This window comes from Pyrgilauda ruficollis, unplaced genomic scaffold, assembly GCF_017590135.1.
Source record: "Pyrgilauda ruficollis isolate IOZ18807 unplaced genomic scaffold, ASM1759013v1 scaffold19, whole genome shotgun sequence".
Taxonomy (NCBI): Eukaryota; Metazoa; Chordata; class Aves; order Passeriformes; family Passeridae; genus Pyrgilauda; species Pyrgilauda ruficollis.
Window position 1 is genome coordinate 6,011,168 of NW_024518095.1, and position 17,433 is coordinate 6,028,600.

At 37.4% G+C, this 17,433-nt stretch overlaps 1 protein-coding gene across 3 annotated transcripts in view; it reads left to right on the plus strand.

Moving 5' to 3' along the window:
• Positions 1-16,325, plus strand: part of FRS2 (fibroblast growth factor receptor substrate 2) — a 51,717-nt gene extending 35,392 nt beyond the window's left edge. For all 3 annotated transcript variants that reach the window (XM_041465526.1, XM_041465525.1, XM_041465527.1), the window contains 5 exons: positions 26-117; positions 1,931-2,117; positions 5,155-5,313; positions 6,132-6,295; positions 8,620-16,325. In XM_041465526.1, the coding sequence (XP_041321460.1) occupies positions 52-117; positions 1,931-2,117; positions 5,155-5,313; positions 6,132-6,295; positions 8,620-9,570 (1,527 nt within the window). In that variant the 5' untranslated portion in view covers positions 26-51 and the 3' untranslated portion in view covers positions 9,571-16,325. The remainder of the gene's footprint in view (positions 1-25; positions 118-1,930; positions 2,118-5,154; positions 5,314-6,131; positions 6,296-8,619) is intronic.
• Positions 16,326-17,433: the final 1,108 nt, after the last annotated feature.

Here is a 17,433-nt window from a genome sequence, read left to right on the forward strand (position 1 = left end):
TTTTTGTTTTTTTTTTTCCCTTTAGAGATCAGATGGTCTTCTAAAGAAGTCATGGGTAGCTGTTGTAGCTGTCCAGATAAAGAAACTGTCCCAGATAACCACCGAAACAAGTTTAAGGTATGCAGCTGGTGTGATGTGCTGTGAACTATTTTGTTGCTTTCTTACAGACTAGGTCTGTGATTAAAAAAAAAAAGTAATGAAAACAGAGTGCAAATTTCTGACCAGTTGAAACACTGCAGAGTTGCAGGTGCTGTGGCTACAGGTTTCTCTTGCGCCTTTGAGAGACCCTCTCTTCTCAGCGGTCCCTAGACAGGGTAGGCTTTTTAGGACAGTTTGGATCTTCAGGAAAAAGAAGGAGCCTGTGATTTTCATGCATCTCCATTTCAATTGGTAGAACCCAGTTAAGGGGTGTTGTCTATGGAAGGTTATAGAAGGTTATGTTAGGGATGGAGTCCTTGGCATAAGGGAATAAATAGCTTTTGGGGAAGTCTGATTAAGAACCTGAATGTGGAGTCATCACTAGAAAATTTTAGGACTGCTGATTTTACTTGAAGATTGCCACTGATTATACATTTTGAAAACTTTTGTCCTTTATGTGGAGAAATTTTATTTCTAAGTGCTCTTTTGTCTCAAAAATCTCTGGAATTTATAAGCCTGTGAACACTCGTTCATGTGTTTGACATGCTAAGCATGAAGCAGCTGAAGTCAGTGACTGTAAGTCAACATACCTTTGCATAGGTCACACAAGTCAGATTTGCTTCTGTGCTCCAAACTGTCTCTGAGTTGACAAAAGAATGTAATGCTTCCGTAGTGAAAATTGATTCAAGTGTTGCCTTAGGGCAACAATGAAATGAGCTTTAAAGCCATGGGAATTTCTGGAAATGTTTAATATTATCAGTTAAGAAAGCTGAAGGATAAAATATTTTTCTGTTTTCTTGCTCTTTATGCATCACTTTGTGTAATTAGTTCCTGTTTTTCTCCTTGTAGAATTTCTCTATTGTTTGTTTAGCAGGAGGGGTGGGGGAGGGAGAGGTGAAGGAATGTAATCTGCAAAATGAGGAAATGGGCATAAGCCTCACAGGCAGATGAAACGATTCCTAATTCTTTTCAATTGACTAGATTTCAAGTTGAAAATGTATTTTTTAAGGAGTAACATTAATTTTGTAGGGATTTTTTTTGGTAGCTTTTTTATTGATTAAGAAAGAATCCTACTAAAAGCAGCATTGTGAGGTAAAATAGAGGGAAAAGATATATTGTCCAAATTCTATAAAGAATGCAGATGATCTCAAAACTGGCTTAAAAGCAGAAAGAGCAAGAGTTTAGCTTTATACACATCTTTTCACACAAGATAACTATAAGGTATTTGAATTGTTTGTTGACTTAAAAAAGGCAGTAAAATGTCTAAAACTGTTGGGTGATTCAGCACAGTGCAAGACTATACATGTATGTGAAGGAAGCTTTATCTTGGAGCCACTTACCCTTTCTCATTCCTTTTCCCAACTGTAAGCAGGGTTAGATGACAAAGCAAATATTTTTTTTTTAGAAATGGGGCTCTGAAAGATTCCATTATCTGGGGTATGCCTTATCCTTGTGGGAATACTAGAATATGTACATAAAACCAGTTTAAAAAAATATTTAACTTACAAATCTCTTCTACTTTAAATTTCTCATCAGATTTTACAGTAATGTTAGGCAGCCTCATTTGTATTGTTTTTAAATAAGTATTTTAATTTTTTAAATTCTGGGTAGGGTAGCACAGAAACTAGTTTGTTAAGTTCTTTTTTTGTTTTTTTTTTAAACATTCACTTCAAGGATTTTAACTAATACAATAGCACAGATGGAGTCTACCAGCCAGGCATTAAGACTATTAAAAGTGGTGTTGTTTCTCAAAAGAGTAATTACCTAATGCTTTTTAATTTCTTTTTTATAGGTTATTAATGTGGATGATGATGGTAATGAACTGGGTTCTGGCATAATGGAACTTACAGATACAGAACTAGTTTTGTACACCCGTAAAAGGGACTCTGTAAAATGGCACTACCTCTGTCTCCGTCGCTATGGCTATGACTCAAATCTTTTCTCTTTTGAAAGTGGTCGAAGGTGTCAAACTGGACAAGGTATGTGGAAATGTTGTATATAAAGCTTTTTGGAAATTTATTTGATGGTGGAAGATATTTGCCAGTCCTTTGGCAAGAGTTACAAAGATCTGTATCTGAATGTGGTTTATGGAAAAAAATACCTTATGAGGAATGGTCTTCTGGTAGAATGAGGATTTGAGTTGCACATAGTTTTTGGCATTTGTAGGTCTGGAGGACTTCAAGCTTCTGTGTGAGTATTCTTTTGGTCAACTTAGGAGGTGGTTTTCACAGGGAAATTCTCCTGCCTCAGAGGTTGACTTGACTTTCAGGGGGAGGCAGTAGAATCAGAAACTGTGGAGGAATCCCCTCAGAATTCAACGAATTCTCTGTTTTTAAAGTTTTAAAAGCCTGGAGCACTGATATAAACAGGATGTCCCCAGCTTATTATTGTCTTCAGTAATGTACTTGTATTTCATCCTCTTCCTAAAGCAAATACCACTTTCATTAATATTAATTACATAATTCTCAAATTCTGACATTTTTGTATGAGGTGTGTATACTTCAGCTGTGCTCAGTTATTTTTTGAATGGCTTTCATAAGAAAAAGAGGGTTACCTTTCCAATACCCAGACCATGCCTTGGCCAGGGTTGGTTCCCTCTGAGAATATTCAGGTGTTTCACTTTTCCCTGCAGCAGTCCCTGAGGAAACAGCTGTTTCTGTTGAGCTCTCAGCCTTGTTTTGCATCTTCCTACTTTGAAATAGCTGTATGTGGTTGGAATTCATATGTTGTGAAGTTAAGTTCCAATGTTCTTCTGGATTTTTGGCATTTACCAGTGTTCTTATCAATAATTTTAGACATTTAGAAATCACAGGTTTTTTTTTTAATTTCACTGTTAAAAAGTCAGAAAGATGGAAGACTTGGATCACATATAAACCTAGTCCATGTTCATTGTCCAAGCAGAGGTAAAGGAAGACAAGTTTTTGTTTTTTTTTTTTTAATGAGAGTTTAAAGGCACTCTCAGTTCATCTCCTAATGAGAAATGGAGATATTTTCAAACATTGAAGTATACTCCATACTAAACCAAATTTTCATAATTTTTAAAGTAATAAACTTTGTTTTGAAGATAATAACTTTAATAGGTTTTGCAGTTGAATTTACTGTTTCTTCTGAGCATTGAAAACAGATACTAATAATACTTAATTGAAATACTAATTAGAGGGTTGTTCTCTGCAATCTATTAGCAAGTCTGCAAAATCTTACACCAAGTCTAATTGACTTCTCTGCTTTCCTTCTAATTTTTCTTTTTTTATAAACAAGATTAAGCAGGCTGTGTAAGCAGCAACCCTTTCCTCCCTCTTTTGTTTCTTGCCTTCTTTGTGTAATACTAAAATACTGTGAATATTGGGGGGAAAAGAAATCTGGCAGAAAATGTTCTCTGCTGCCCTTTTGCAATGGAATATTGTTCCTGAGAACTACAGTGGGTTTTGTGGGCACAGTTGCAAAACTTCATCTTCGCTTCATGGGATGACCAAGAAGTTTTTCATTTGAGAATTCCCTGAATACTTCCCAGCAACTTCTTGCATTAGTCAGTATTCTTGTTTCTGTTTTTCCTTTAATATCAAGTTATTTCTATTGTTAAGTTGTAAGAAGCAATGATGGTGAGACATTGAGTTTGTGCTAGGTATTAAAAACCTTCCAGACACGTCTTGGGAGCACATCTAACAGATAATTCAGGATATAAAACCTGGAGAAGTTGGTATGTCACCATGTTGTGTGACAGATCACATTGTATTTAATATGAATGTGTTTAAAGGCAGCTGGATTTCTCAGAAACATACTGGGAGCTTTTTAAAGTTTGTGAACCTCGATTTTTAAAAAAATTCTGTGTTTTGTCCATTAAGATTCAATATCCAGTGTGAATGTTCAGAAATACACTAAATATTAAACATGGACTATTGTACATGCCTGGATTAGGGGTCAGGGACATATGGTAGTAGAAGTTATATAGCTGCAGTGTTGCAAACATGAAGCTTATTCAGTGCAGCAGCTGCATATTGATAGCTAAGCATCATTCCTTGTAGCCCATTTGGTGTATTCCCAGCTGGGGTTGTGTGAATTTCTGCCATGTGAAGCATTTCTGGTGGTTCTGATCTGTCACAGCTCTGCATCCCTAAATAAATATATGATGGTAGTAATTGCCAGCATATTCACATAACTGCACTTACAGAAGTGGCTATAGAGAAAGGTAGTTTTCAGTAAAGAGTGTTTTAAGATTGTAATACTCACTTTAAAAAATGAGCACCTGCACCCACGTTTAACAAGCGTGTCAACTTTAACTTCATGCTTTCAATGGAAGAATAATCCAAAGCTGCGACTTTGCTGGTGAGGGTAAGTTGGGACACTCCCTGCTGTTCAAAGGCAAAGTGGCACAATACACACGCAAAATACACGGTATTGCTGCTAACTTTGTGTTCTGTGTCTATCCTTTAGCCTAAAGCAATTAGTTTGTTACTGTCTGTTTCACACAGTTTGTCTTCCTAGCTTTTCATTTTAGTCTTCTGAAAGAAACTCAACTTCTTTCCAGTGTTTAAATCCTTTCTGTTGTGCAGGTATCTTAAATCCTTTTCTGTTGTGCAGGTATCTTATTTTTATGGTAGTTTAATAGAAGTCTGATTTAGGATATACAGCTTTGTAGCACCACCGTAGTTTCATTTAATTTTTAAAAATACATATTTATTTAACAGGCATCCTTTATATTAGCTAAAACCAAAAAAACCAACTTGTTTTTTTCCCCTCATTTAGCGCTCAAGACTTAGTTTTGCTCCTAACTGAACCAGTTTTCTGTTCTAATTTAACTTTTGGTGCATGGGTTTATTCTTCTATTAGATAACCACTTTAAAGGTTGTCACAGTAATTTTGTGTGTTTTGGGGCAATAAAAATTTCATAACACTTTTGCTTCTTTAACAGGCATTCATTATGTGGATTCCAGTTCTATTTCTTGGGAGTTATATATATTGTAAGGCATGTTTCTGAGTTACAGGATTTTGATTTTTTTTTTTTGCATGTATTTATAGGAATCTTTGCCTTTAAGTGCGCCCGGGCAGAAGAGCTATTTAACATGTTACAAGAGATAATGCAGAATAATAGCATTAATGTGGTAGAAGAGCCAGTAGTAGAAAGGAATAATCATCAAACTGAGTTGGAAGTACCAAGAACCCCTCGAACACCTACCAGTAAGTATGGTTCTACTGTCAGATCACATACCTGAGTGTAATGTGGTACTTAACTGAAAATAGCATTTGATTTGAATTTAATCTTCAAGTAATTAAAAAGAAGGCTAATTTAAAGCTGAGAGGCTAGTTACTAGTAATGCATTCTCTCAAGGTACTTGCTGAGGATTATCTTCAAGAAGTAAATTTTGGGAACTTAGTTGATGCATAAGAACACTTATGAATGCACCTGTTGAATTGCTTTATGATATGATTTACCTGATTACCTGTAGCATTTCAGAAAAATGTTAACGTTGAGAAATATTTCAAACTTTTTATTAAGGGAAAAAAATAATGTTTAAATCACATGTGCAGTTCATTTGGAATCTTTCTTTTGCTACGAGTAGGTGAATGGATGAGTGAAGTATTTACCTAAGATTTTCTGGTATTTTTGAAATCTCAGGCAGATGGCTTGATATTTGAATCTAGGAATTCCAGTTTATTGATGATTTCAGAGAAATGGAAGCTTAGATAAAGGAGTCTCTAGTTTGTCAGGGGGAGATGTTAATGGGTGAAAGAGAAGTTGGAGGGATTTTACTGGGTGTGTAATACACCTAGTTTTCAGTGGTTGCTTTATAAATGTGTTCTGGTTAAATACTGGGATGCTGTTCTGTTTTCCATTTCTTTCCTGCAAGCAAAGTTGAGCTTTGTGAATATTTAATATTGTTTTACATATTTTACTTTCTCTTTTGAAAATTAAACTTAAAATACTTTATATCTTATTCATATACATTAAAGTGTTCTATTTTAATATGGTTTTGTCTGTTTTCTAATTGAATCAGCTCCTGGATTCAATGCACAAAGTTTACCCAACGGCTATCCCAGATACCCATCTTTTGGAGATGCTTCATCACACCCTTCCAGCAGACATCCTTCTGTCGGCAGCGCACGCCTCCCCTCTGTCGGTGAAGAGTCAACACATCCTTTACTTGTAGCAGAGGAGCAAGTGGGTGTTTTTTTCCCTTTGTACCACTGAGGTTCTACATTACTTCAGATTTTTCTGATGATTGTTCTGTAGGCTTTCACTTGCATTTCAGTATCAGGTGTAATGTATTCCTAAAGTATTTTAACTGCCTCAGAAAAGTGTTTGCCTTCCTCTTTAAAATGATGCTTTGTAGAATGGCTTGCTGAGGAATTTGTATTTTATACAAAAATAAAGATACAGAAGGTATGTGTTTACATTATACTCTTTTCAAAAATTTCAGTAGCTATTTTTAAACATAAGTAATTTTACATTATAATGAGAGATCCTGGTCAAAAAGCTTCTTTATATGTAAGTCTTCTATTTGCCAAATAGAAGTAATGGAATAATTTACGTTAGAAAGGACCTCCAGTCCTCTCTATCAAAGTTTTGAGTTTGAGACAGCTGCACGGAGCATTGTCCTGGTCATGTTTTGAATACTACAGGCAAAGGGATTCCTCAGAATCTGAGGCATGTGTTCTAGTGTTTCACCACTTCTCTTGTGAAATCATTTTTTTCTAATGTGTTACCAGATTTTTGCCTGTTACATCTGGTGTTGGCCTTTTGCTGAACATCCTCAAAAAAGATCTGGCTGTGTCTTTGCTTTATCTGTTAGGTAGTTGAAAATACCTATTAGGTGGTTCACTGCATTCTCTTAAAATGGAACGAAGATGGTGTCCTCAGCTTCTCCTTGTATGTCATGTGCTCCAGCTCCTCTCTAGTCATAGCCCTCCACTGGACTAGCCTCAGTATGGTGCTGTCTGTCATGTACTCTGGAGCTCAGGCTCAGTCTTGTGAGAGCTGAATTAATGGTAATAGTGACTTTCCTTAACTTGCTGGCTGTGCTATTGCTAGCACAAACCAGTGCATGTTTGGTTTTCATTGCTGCAAGAGCAGACTGCTGACTCACATTCAACTTGCCATCCACCTGGACCCCTGAAGTTTTGCTGCAAGGCTGTTTTCAAACAGTTGGTATCCAGCCTGTACTGTTGGTGTTGTTTCATACCAAGCACCGTATTTTCTGTTTGCTGTTGCTGGACTTCATAAGGTTTCTGTGAGGTCAGTTCTCCAGGCTGTAGAGGTCCCTCTCAGTGGAAACCCTGCCGGTCTGGATAGACTGTAAGCTCTCAGGGTATCTTCTCTCTCATCATTCAGGTTGCTGATGAAAATGATAGTCAAGTTTAAAAATATCATGTGGTTTAGGAAGACTTTCATGTGTGACAAGAAACAGTGTTGGAAACCAGAGAAGGTGGCCAGAGCAGAGTGCTGTGAACTGTCTTGTGGGAAAGGATTTGTTAGGAGCCCTTACAGAAGAGCTCGGGTGTTGTCTTTGGAGTTACTGAATAGTGAGTGAGTTTAAAAAACCAGTGGAAGAGTCAAGTAATCTGGTAAATGGCACCTCAGCTGACAGAGAGATTGGCAAGCTACATGACTGCTGCTGTGAAATACTACTTTTGCTGTTTGAGTATCCAGACATAGAATTAAAATTTAGAGAAGAAATCCAGTTTTTCCCATTCAGCCTTGTATTGGTCCACTGTGGAAATTGGAGGGATATAACCTAGGATGGTATCTCTGCCTTTCTTAGTGACATACAGTGCCAACTCCTCTTCTTTTTAATTCTGAATGCCACACTTCATACGGAATTGTATATTTTTCTACAAGTTCCTGTTCTTAGGAGGCTGTTGGCTCTTGAAGAAAGAATGGATAGTTCTTCCTGTAGACTGAATCTCTCTTTTTGTTCCTGGAGTAGTACAAGGCAAGAGACCAAGGGTTTTCTTAGGTCTCTCTGTAGTTTTCTTTTTGGTTGGGTGTTTTTTTTCCTTGTAGGGACAGTAGGTTTCCTTGCAGTGTGGAAGTTACAAACATAAACTTAGCCAAAGTAATTGTTGGTCACTGATAAGGGACAACAAAGTAGAGCTCTGTGTGATCTCAGTAGTGATCTGCCCAGGTAAAGTTGTGAGCTAAGTTGGAGCAGCCCAAGGTGGCCTTGATTAGAGCCAAATTCTAGAACTACAGCACAACTGAGATAAAACATCAAATAAAAATAATTATCAGTGTAAGATATAAATTCTCTTTTTTCTTTAGAGGAACATTAACATAACTAATAACAAAATTTCAGGGAAAAAACCTAAAATTGACTACAGTTCAACAAAATGCAAGAGAGGTGACTTTTGCTCTTAAACACCTGCCAGCACAAGTTTTGCTTTTCAGATATTTTGGTTAGAAAAGTGGGGAGTTAAGAAACTAATAAATTTGGTGGGGAGAAGTCACAATAGTGTTTGAATTTCTTTTTTTTCTTTCTGTTGTAGGTGCACACTTACGTAAACACTACTGGAGTACAAGAGGAAAGAAAGAATCGATCAAGTGTGCATGTGCCACTGGAATCAAAGCTTTCAAACACTGAAACTACTAAAGTGAAAGAAGATCAGATGTGTACTGATGACAGAGATGCTCAGGTTCTCCTGGAGCCTGAAGGAGTGAAGTTTGTTTTAGGACCAACACCTGTTCAAAGGCAGTTAATGGAAAGAGAGAAACTGGAACAACTTGGGAGAGATCAAGTTAGTGGCAGCAGCACAAACAACACTGAATGGGACACTGGGTATGACAGTGATGAACGTAGAGAGACACCATCTGGTAATAAATTGGTGTATGAAAATATAAATAGGTTATCAATTCCTAGTGCCTCAGGGGTCAGGAGAGGTCGCTTGACATCAACCAGTACCTCAGACACCCAGAACATTAACAACTCTGCTCAGAGGAGAACTGCGCTGCTGAACTATGAGAACTTGCCATCCTTGCCTCCTGTTTGGGAAGCCCGGAAGCTGAGCAGAGATGAAGATGACAGTTTAGGACCAAAGACCCCGTCTCTGAATGGCTACCACAATAACCTAGATCTAATGCATAACTATGTCAATACAGAGAATGTAACAGTACCAGCAAGTGCTCATAAAGTAGAATTTACACGACGTCGGGACTGTACCCCAACAGTCTTTAACTTTGACATTAGGCGTCCCAGTTTAGAACACAGGCAGCTCAACTATATACAGGTTGACTTGGAAGGTGGTAGTGACTCTGACAACCCTCAGACTCCAAAAACCCCCACCACTCCACTTCCGCAAACTCCAACCAGGCGCACAGAGCTGTATGCTGTGATAGACATTGAAAGAACTGCTGCTATGTCAAGCTTGCAAAAAGCACTGCCCCGAGATGATGGTACTTCTAGGAAAACTAGACATAACAGTACTGATCTGCCTATGTGAGCCTGGGGAGCATTGAATCATTTGCACCTTTTGTGAAGTTTATAAAATTGAAGATGCGAGTACTTTGCATTTCTTAACACTAACGCCTTTTATAGACTAATAGAACTTTTTTCTGCATACTTCATGTACTTGTCTTACTAAAGGGAATTAATGTAGAGCAAGTATTCATTTTAGGTAACACTATTTCATTCTACAGTAGAAGTAATTACTGCATAGCAGCATCGCCACCTTTCACAGTGCCTCTTTAATTGATTAGAGTCTGAGTGACATGCCAGTTTTGAATTTATAAATATTCTGGTCTGGTGCCTATACTCATTAATGGCATTTATAACACTTTTTAAAGCCTCTTGATATGTGCATTATTAGCAGGTAAACTTAATCTTTCAATATACATATCTGACGTTCATTCCTCATTGAAGTGGTTCCTCCAGAATGAATTGTGTGTAATATGCTAATTCACTCAGTTTGACATACACAGGATGTATTGGTTCATCTCAAGGAATATAAACACCACACCTTTTTTGTCTGTGGGCAAGAAGGCCTAATTCCTGACAGTTTTCTTAACTTATGTAATATTTGAGAGGTCTCATTGATGGCTGTTGATCAGAGCTATAAACACATCAAAAACCAACCTTAAGCTCCTTCCATTGGAATAGAATTCCAAGTGACATATCAAATTCCCTCTGAAATCTGACAAAATTTTTATCTCATTAGAGTTTTGGGGTTTTTTGTGAAGGAATTCACAGGTGGGCTGTATGAATTAAGGCTCTCTTGTCATTTCTTAGTTCAGTGTGCCTTCTATTCTTTGCATTTGTGTGTTTCCTTTTTATTTGTTCCATAATGTCTTGTTTTAAAAGTCAAAATTTTGTACATAGCTTTAATTGTTCAGGATCATCTATGTATTTGTCTTAGTCTCGGCATTTGACAAAGCAAGACTCTTGAAGGTCAAATGGTTGTCTTCGTCCAGTGTTCTACTTTTTTATGCCTGACAGAAATATCCCAGCTCTCCAGCAGCATGCATTATTGCACAACTGGAAAGGTTTATTATGCAGTTATTGTCTTCCTCTAAAGCATCAAACACAGGTTACATGGGAGGCAGGGTACTGGACTTGATAGATCTTTATAGGAAGTTGTACGTTCTAGCAATGTGCATCCATAGGTGATAGTGTACTTAATTTAAAAAGATACGTAGTAAATTATCTGAAGGTAGTATTATCTATGAGCATACTTGTTTTCCTTTTGCAGTTGGTGAATTTGGTTACAATGATGGCTGCTCAGTGTTACAGGTACATCCAGGTAGAATGCTGTTTGTTGAATATGCCAGAGGCACCCTTAGACTTTTTTTTTTCTGTTTTGTTTATTAATACTCTGAATAATCTTAGAATTCTGGCAGTATTGCAGGTGCACCTTGGTACTAGCAGCAGAAGAGATTGCTCTTGAGCCTGTGATTGCAAAGGAACTGACACTTGTGTGAACTGGTGTGATGTTAAAATAACCCTTGAACTGTGAGGAAAAACATGTAAGAAAAGCCATTTGGAGATCGTAAAAGCATTAAGGGTCTCCATGCAATATTTGAATTGAAGTTTTATAAAAACCAAACTACAGTTATTTTCTGTCTTTTAAATTGGTGTGTATTTCTGTTCCTACAACTTTTTTCTTTGGTCTTCTCTCATTTAGTAGTGAAGCAGTAGTAGCAGCACCTGAAATAGATGTCTCTGGCCATACCAATAGGTGGCATCAAGCCACCTTTTCACTCTGGCTTTCATTATCAGTACCATACAGTTCTTTACAGACTGTATGGTACTGAAATACCAGATGGACAAAGAACATAATTTGCTGAAGTAAAAGATGGGAGCCATTGAGACCATTGTGAGGAACTTAAAAGAGATTTTTTATAAAAAACCTTATTAATTATTTCATGGTCAGCTTCTGCATACTCTTGTGATAGACTTGCTGACTTGTGAGGAGACCTTGGTACTCAAGAAAGTAAAGACTACCTAGAGCTAGGTATTTTAAAGGTTGTAGCCAGGTGGGGTGTTGGTCTCTTCTCCCAGTCAGCCAGCAACAGGACAAGAGGACATGGGCTTAAGCTGTGCTGGGTAGATGTTAGCAAGAAATTCTTCACAGGAAGGCTGATTAGGCATTGGAGTGTGCTGCCCAGGGAGGTGGTGGAGTCACTGTCCCTGGAGGTGTTCAAGGAAAGACTGGACATGGCAGTTGGTGCCATGGTCTCGTTGACAGGGAGGTGCTCGGTCAGAAGTTGGCTTCAATGGTCTCAGAGGTCTTTCCCAAGCCTACTGATTCTGTGATTCTGTAACTGCTCCCTCACATCTTTGCCATTGCCTCACCTTATGGACCTCCTGGTCTGTACTGAAGAGAAATTACCATGTATTGCAAAATACTTACTGGGTTAATAATATTGGTGTGATTCTTGTTCTTAGCGTATAGCTCACTTGAATTTGTGAGCTGCATATTTTGAGGCAAACCTGCTTGATCTAGCTAGCTGCTTAGCAATATATGGTCCTCATCTGTATAGTTTGGACTAATTAACTGGACCCTTAAAACACACCTGTGAGGCAGGGAAGTAATAATATTCTTAACTACTAAATAGGGAAGCAGAGGCTTTGGGTAGATCCTAAGTGACCTTCTGAAATTTCAGCAACCAGCCATATCCCTCCTTAGTTCCAGTGCACTGTCCTATGCATTTATTTTAAATAGTCTCAGATAAAAAGAATAATCTGAGCAAATTTTTTACGTTGTTGCAAGTTTCACAATGTTTTCTTAGCTCTGGTCCCCAGAATTGAGAACATACTGAAATTTCAACCTTCTGTAGCCTTAATTATATTAAGAAGTCTGATGACATATTTTCCAGGACTACTTTTTTAACCTGTTACGTTTCACAGGTGGGATAATGCTTTCTCGTTTTGTGTACGCTGCAAACATGCTGGGTAGTCCCTGTCACCCTCACTACTCGTCTTTAGCATTCCTTATTTTCTGCCCCTTGAAGTAGACGCAGTTGCAATGCACTTTACCCTTTGAGACTTGGTAAATATTTTTTCAATTCAGTCTCTTTTAAAGGCTGTGATGTTAGATTTAGTGTCTGTAAGCTAGGATTCAGTTTTCAGCTGAAATCTCTCCATGGTATTTAGATCATATTTATTTTGGACCCACAGGTGTATAGACTGAGAAAGTAGAAATATGTAACCATTTTCTTTAGTAAATGTGGCATGTTAAGTTTACATAAACTAGGTCCTGTAAAAATGGTAGTATCTCCATCCAATTCTACTTTTCATCCATAATGTGCAGTCGGTTGCTGCCCTTCAAACACATTTGACAAGGGGAAACCTTTAATTGTAGGTATTCCTTTAGTGCAATGATTTGGGAAAGACATACATTACTGTATCTTTTAAACAAGGAAATGGAGTTGTTCAAGAACACAAAAAAGTGACCAAAAGTACATAATATTGTGCTAGAAATACAGGGAATGAGAATTTATTCCATTGTTATATCAGGAAAATAATCTTTTCCTCAAAATAATGTCAGAAGGAGGACCAATTGTTTTAATTTTTGTGGTGTTTTTTGCTAAGTTCCTAAAACAATATTGAAAAAGACCATTCTGAAAACCATGACACTCATTAGAACATCTTTTGTTTCTCCCAATAATTATGTTCTACATTTAACAGGGGTTGAATCTGATGATGTGCATTGAAGCACTATTCCTATTAAAGTCTTCAGAGCTTTTATAGAAAATATAAGTGTTGAAGTAGAAAGTTCATATAATAAATTGATGAAATGTTCTTCCCCCAACCACCCCCCCTACCCGATGTTTGGATATTTGTGTGTGTTTGCACCTCTGACTAGAGCTTGGGTGTAAAAAGGATCACGGAAATGTGTAAAGTGTACAAAGTCCAAACCAATGTCAAAACAGGGCTGCTTTTTATAGGTGATGGATCAGCAGCTGATTTTGCTGGTTTTGTAACACCGTGTATTGGCTCAAAATCTGGCTGTTCTTGTTTTTGTTTTATATTTCTCCGCTTCTCAATGAGAGAGATTCAAGAGAGAGCAGATTGTTCTTATTCACTGTCAGTGAAGTAAAAGTGGAAATTCTGATTCATGTCAGTTACTAGTTTGAGCATACAATGATGTATCTGATTTGATGTCTATTTTTAAGCAGTATTCCTCGCTTCATGTAAGGTGAGATCAATGATGAAATTCCATTTCTGCACTGTACTAATTTATTTAATGGCTGCAAATAAGATGAAACTAATGGAGTAGGAACTAGTAGTGGACTTAAAACTGAAATTCTCCTATTTCCCCTAAAGGAGTCTTGTCCTTCATTGTGATAGATAGAGCTAGGTATTTTTGGAATTTAATGACATGATCTTTCCCATCTCTTCCTTGAGGCAGCAATTCAGGCATTTATATTTGACAGTATTTACTTAATATAAACCTAAGTTCATTTATTATATCTTTATTTTTAATTCATATACACTCCAAGAAAAAAAAATCCAGAAGAAATTCCACCACAAAAAACTGCGTTAAGATGGAGTCAGGTTTGCTGATGTCCTTCGTACAGAAGATTATGAAAAAAGGAAATCATGTTGAGGTTCTTTCACGATCTTTAGGAATTACTTCCTCTTTTGGACAAGATGAGTGAATAAGAAGAAAAAAAAAGAGCAACTTAGCATCTGCAACTCTGACCATGTATACATTATTTCTTGTGCTGTGCTGTAAGGTATGTGAGTAAGTCTGTCAGATGTCTTATGAGGATATTTCCTAACACGGTGTTTACTCCAGATTAACGCAGTATTTTGTTTGGAAGTATGTAGGTGTACAGGTAGAAATAGAATATGAGAAATAAGGTTGATGAAACAAGTGTTGGACATTTCTATATTTTTATACATTATGAAGGGCATTTTTGAAATTTTTCTTGCAGTTTTAGTGATTATTTAGTGTGGTAATATACATATATTGTGACAATGTTTTCCACTATATCCATTACTTTGGTGTAATTCTATTTTATGTAGCAAATATGTGTATATAGAAAGGAGATTATGTAAAAACTATGATTAAAAAAATAGTCTCAAGCCCTTCAGAACAGGGACCGTCTTCCTCTGTGTCTACAAAGTACTAAATGCCTTGGGGTCCCAGCCAGAGCTCCTGTCTGAGACCTGTAGTGACTGAATTGCCAAGTGAGGAGTGTGGGGGAAGCAGCTGCCTGCTTTCCATGAGAAGCCTTAGTGTGAAAGGTGCCGTGAAGCTCACCCTGCCAGTCCCTGGTGCTGGGGCTGTGCCGTGTACGGCTGTTCCCAGCACCGCCTGCCAAGCGACCCAGACAGCCCAGAGTGTCCTTTGCTCTGCTCCTTCCCCCTGGCACTTGAAAGGAAGTCTGACAAGGACTTTGATGTCATCAGGAAATTTTCCTTGTTAGCGAGGTGACCCTTCCAGAGCTTGTTCGGTCTGCATGCAGTGTCCTTTGAAGACGAAGAAATAATTCCTGTTGACTTCAAGGGCCACTGGATGTGTTCCTGCAAGATCAAGTACTGCGGGCGTAACAGCTCTGTTACACCTGAGGACATGCTTGGTCAAGTTCTTCAGGAATGGTCTAAAAAGATGTAAAAATATAAATATATTTAATTACATGTACTGAAAACCAAATCCTATTTGTTGTGGTCAGAGTTCAGATAATTATGGGAATTTTGATTTCTTAGTCATAGTTGCATATATATTGCTTTAACTGTTGTGTATGAAAGAGGAAGTGATTCTAAAATGTGTGAAAGATCAGGATTACCTGTTTTTTAATGATAATGTTATTTAGGAATGGATGTCAGTGAATTTAACTCCATAATAATGCAGGTTTTTTTGCATTGGAATATGTGTGTATATCATACACCCACATTTTATATATAATATATTATATATTTGGTACTAACTTTGTATTTTGAAATTTTGCCAAATCGCAAACACGGATGTTCTCACTTGTAAGACTTTGGTACTCAATAACTGAATGTATAAGAAATGCTCTGGTATGAGAGGAAAGAGTGTTGTATGGTGTCCCACAGTCCAGATGGCTCGACCAGCAGGCACGTTGCCTTTTTCACATCTCGCTTCACTGCAGCATCACCTTTGGTCTCCTGGAAAGCAGTCTGTGTGCCAGCCACACCGCAGGCCAGCTGCGCACCGCACCAGCGCCAACGCTGACTGCTAGTGCAGATACAGCAGTCACCAGTGTGCCACAAATGCGTTCATTAAATGCAGAAATAGACATTTCTACAAAGGCCAAAACCTTATGTTGTATGTTCCTTTCTTGTCATTACATTGTATCATATTGTAAGATTATTGTATGTCCTAATTTGCATTATAAAATGTTTTTTCCTACTTAAAGGCATAAATATAGCAACTTTGTATAAAGGTAGCTTTCTAGATTTTTATTTCTTTTATATAAAAAAGTCTAAACAGTGGGAGTACCATTGCCAAATTGTTTATAAAATTTCAAGTAATTTTCCCTGTTCAATGAATTTGTTTTTACAAACATTCCGTATTTCTTATACTATGCAGAAAGAGTGTATTTTTATGCCATTCCACATTAATCTTAAAAAATAATTTCACTTCTTTTAAGCTGTTGTTATAGAGAAAGCTTACCAAATGTGCATTTTTAAAAAAAATGTGTTATGTACATTTTCCCCCTTACCAGTGCCAACTTCATTTGGAAAAAAAAAAAATTGTAGCATGGCAATAAACTATTGATTTTACATTAAGAGTTGTCTGTGGATTGCTTCAGTAGTTTGCAGTGTTAGTGTCACTGTATTGTGTTTCGTTTGTATAATCTTTTTTGCTTTTCTTTAAATCATTGCTTCCTGTACCTCTCTCTGCCCTCCTCCCTATTCCACTCACTACTCAGTAGTAAAAAAGCTCCCAAAACTGATCATGGTGATCTGAAGTCTGTAAATTCATCTCCAAGATCTTGTTTCATTTCTGCTGGTTTTCTGTCACACCTTTGCTTAGCAATGGTCAAAAGCCCCTTAAACCCAATTTACTAGTTTGCTGTAGTTTTTCTGTGACTGTTGGATCTTTCAAAGGCCATCACTTGGATAAGTCTGATTTTTTCTCCCAACTCACCACAGTAGCAGCAAACATGAACTAAAATGAATTATTACTTCAGTGCATATCTTTATGAAAGCTGTGATTCTGAGAGAAGTTGTTTACATTGTTTTAGTTGTATTATTTTCCCTAGCCAAAACTTAAATAGTTTTTGGTGTAACTGTGACGAAAACTAAAGATATTTAAATTAAATTAGTAGTCTAGTTTCAGAACTGGGTTGTGGAAGGAAGTGCATCTAACTCTGAAGAAAAGAGGACGAAAGGCCTAACATACTCAAGAACTAATACTAACCAGGTATTGACAAAATTAGCAATACAGGTGAGAGTTGGCAGAATTTTAGTCATGGTTTTTTTTGCTGTCTCCATTGGGATGGATTTCTGTCTCTGGCCAGTTTGAATCTAGAACAACTTTCCATATATCCCAAGAGTTTAGTACCTAGCAGCAAGAAGAGGGATACCAGCTGGAATTAATTCTTGAAGACGAGTCATACAAAATAATGCAGGTTGGTGGTTGGTTTTGTTTGTGTGTTTGTTTTTTTTTTTTTCTATGACCAGGTAACGGGCTTTTTGTGTAGAGGAAAAGCAGTGACAAAGCAAGGTTTAAGTTTAAGGTTAAAAGCTGCCAGGGGAATAGTCACCAATTTTTCTGCATTGAATTGCAGTGTATTGGTGGGACTGCGCTGGGCACCTCCTGCTCACGGCTGTCACTGGATCTGGCCTCAGGGCAGCCCCGGGGATGGGCTGGCAAGCGCTCTGGAGACCA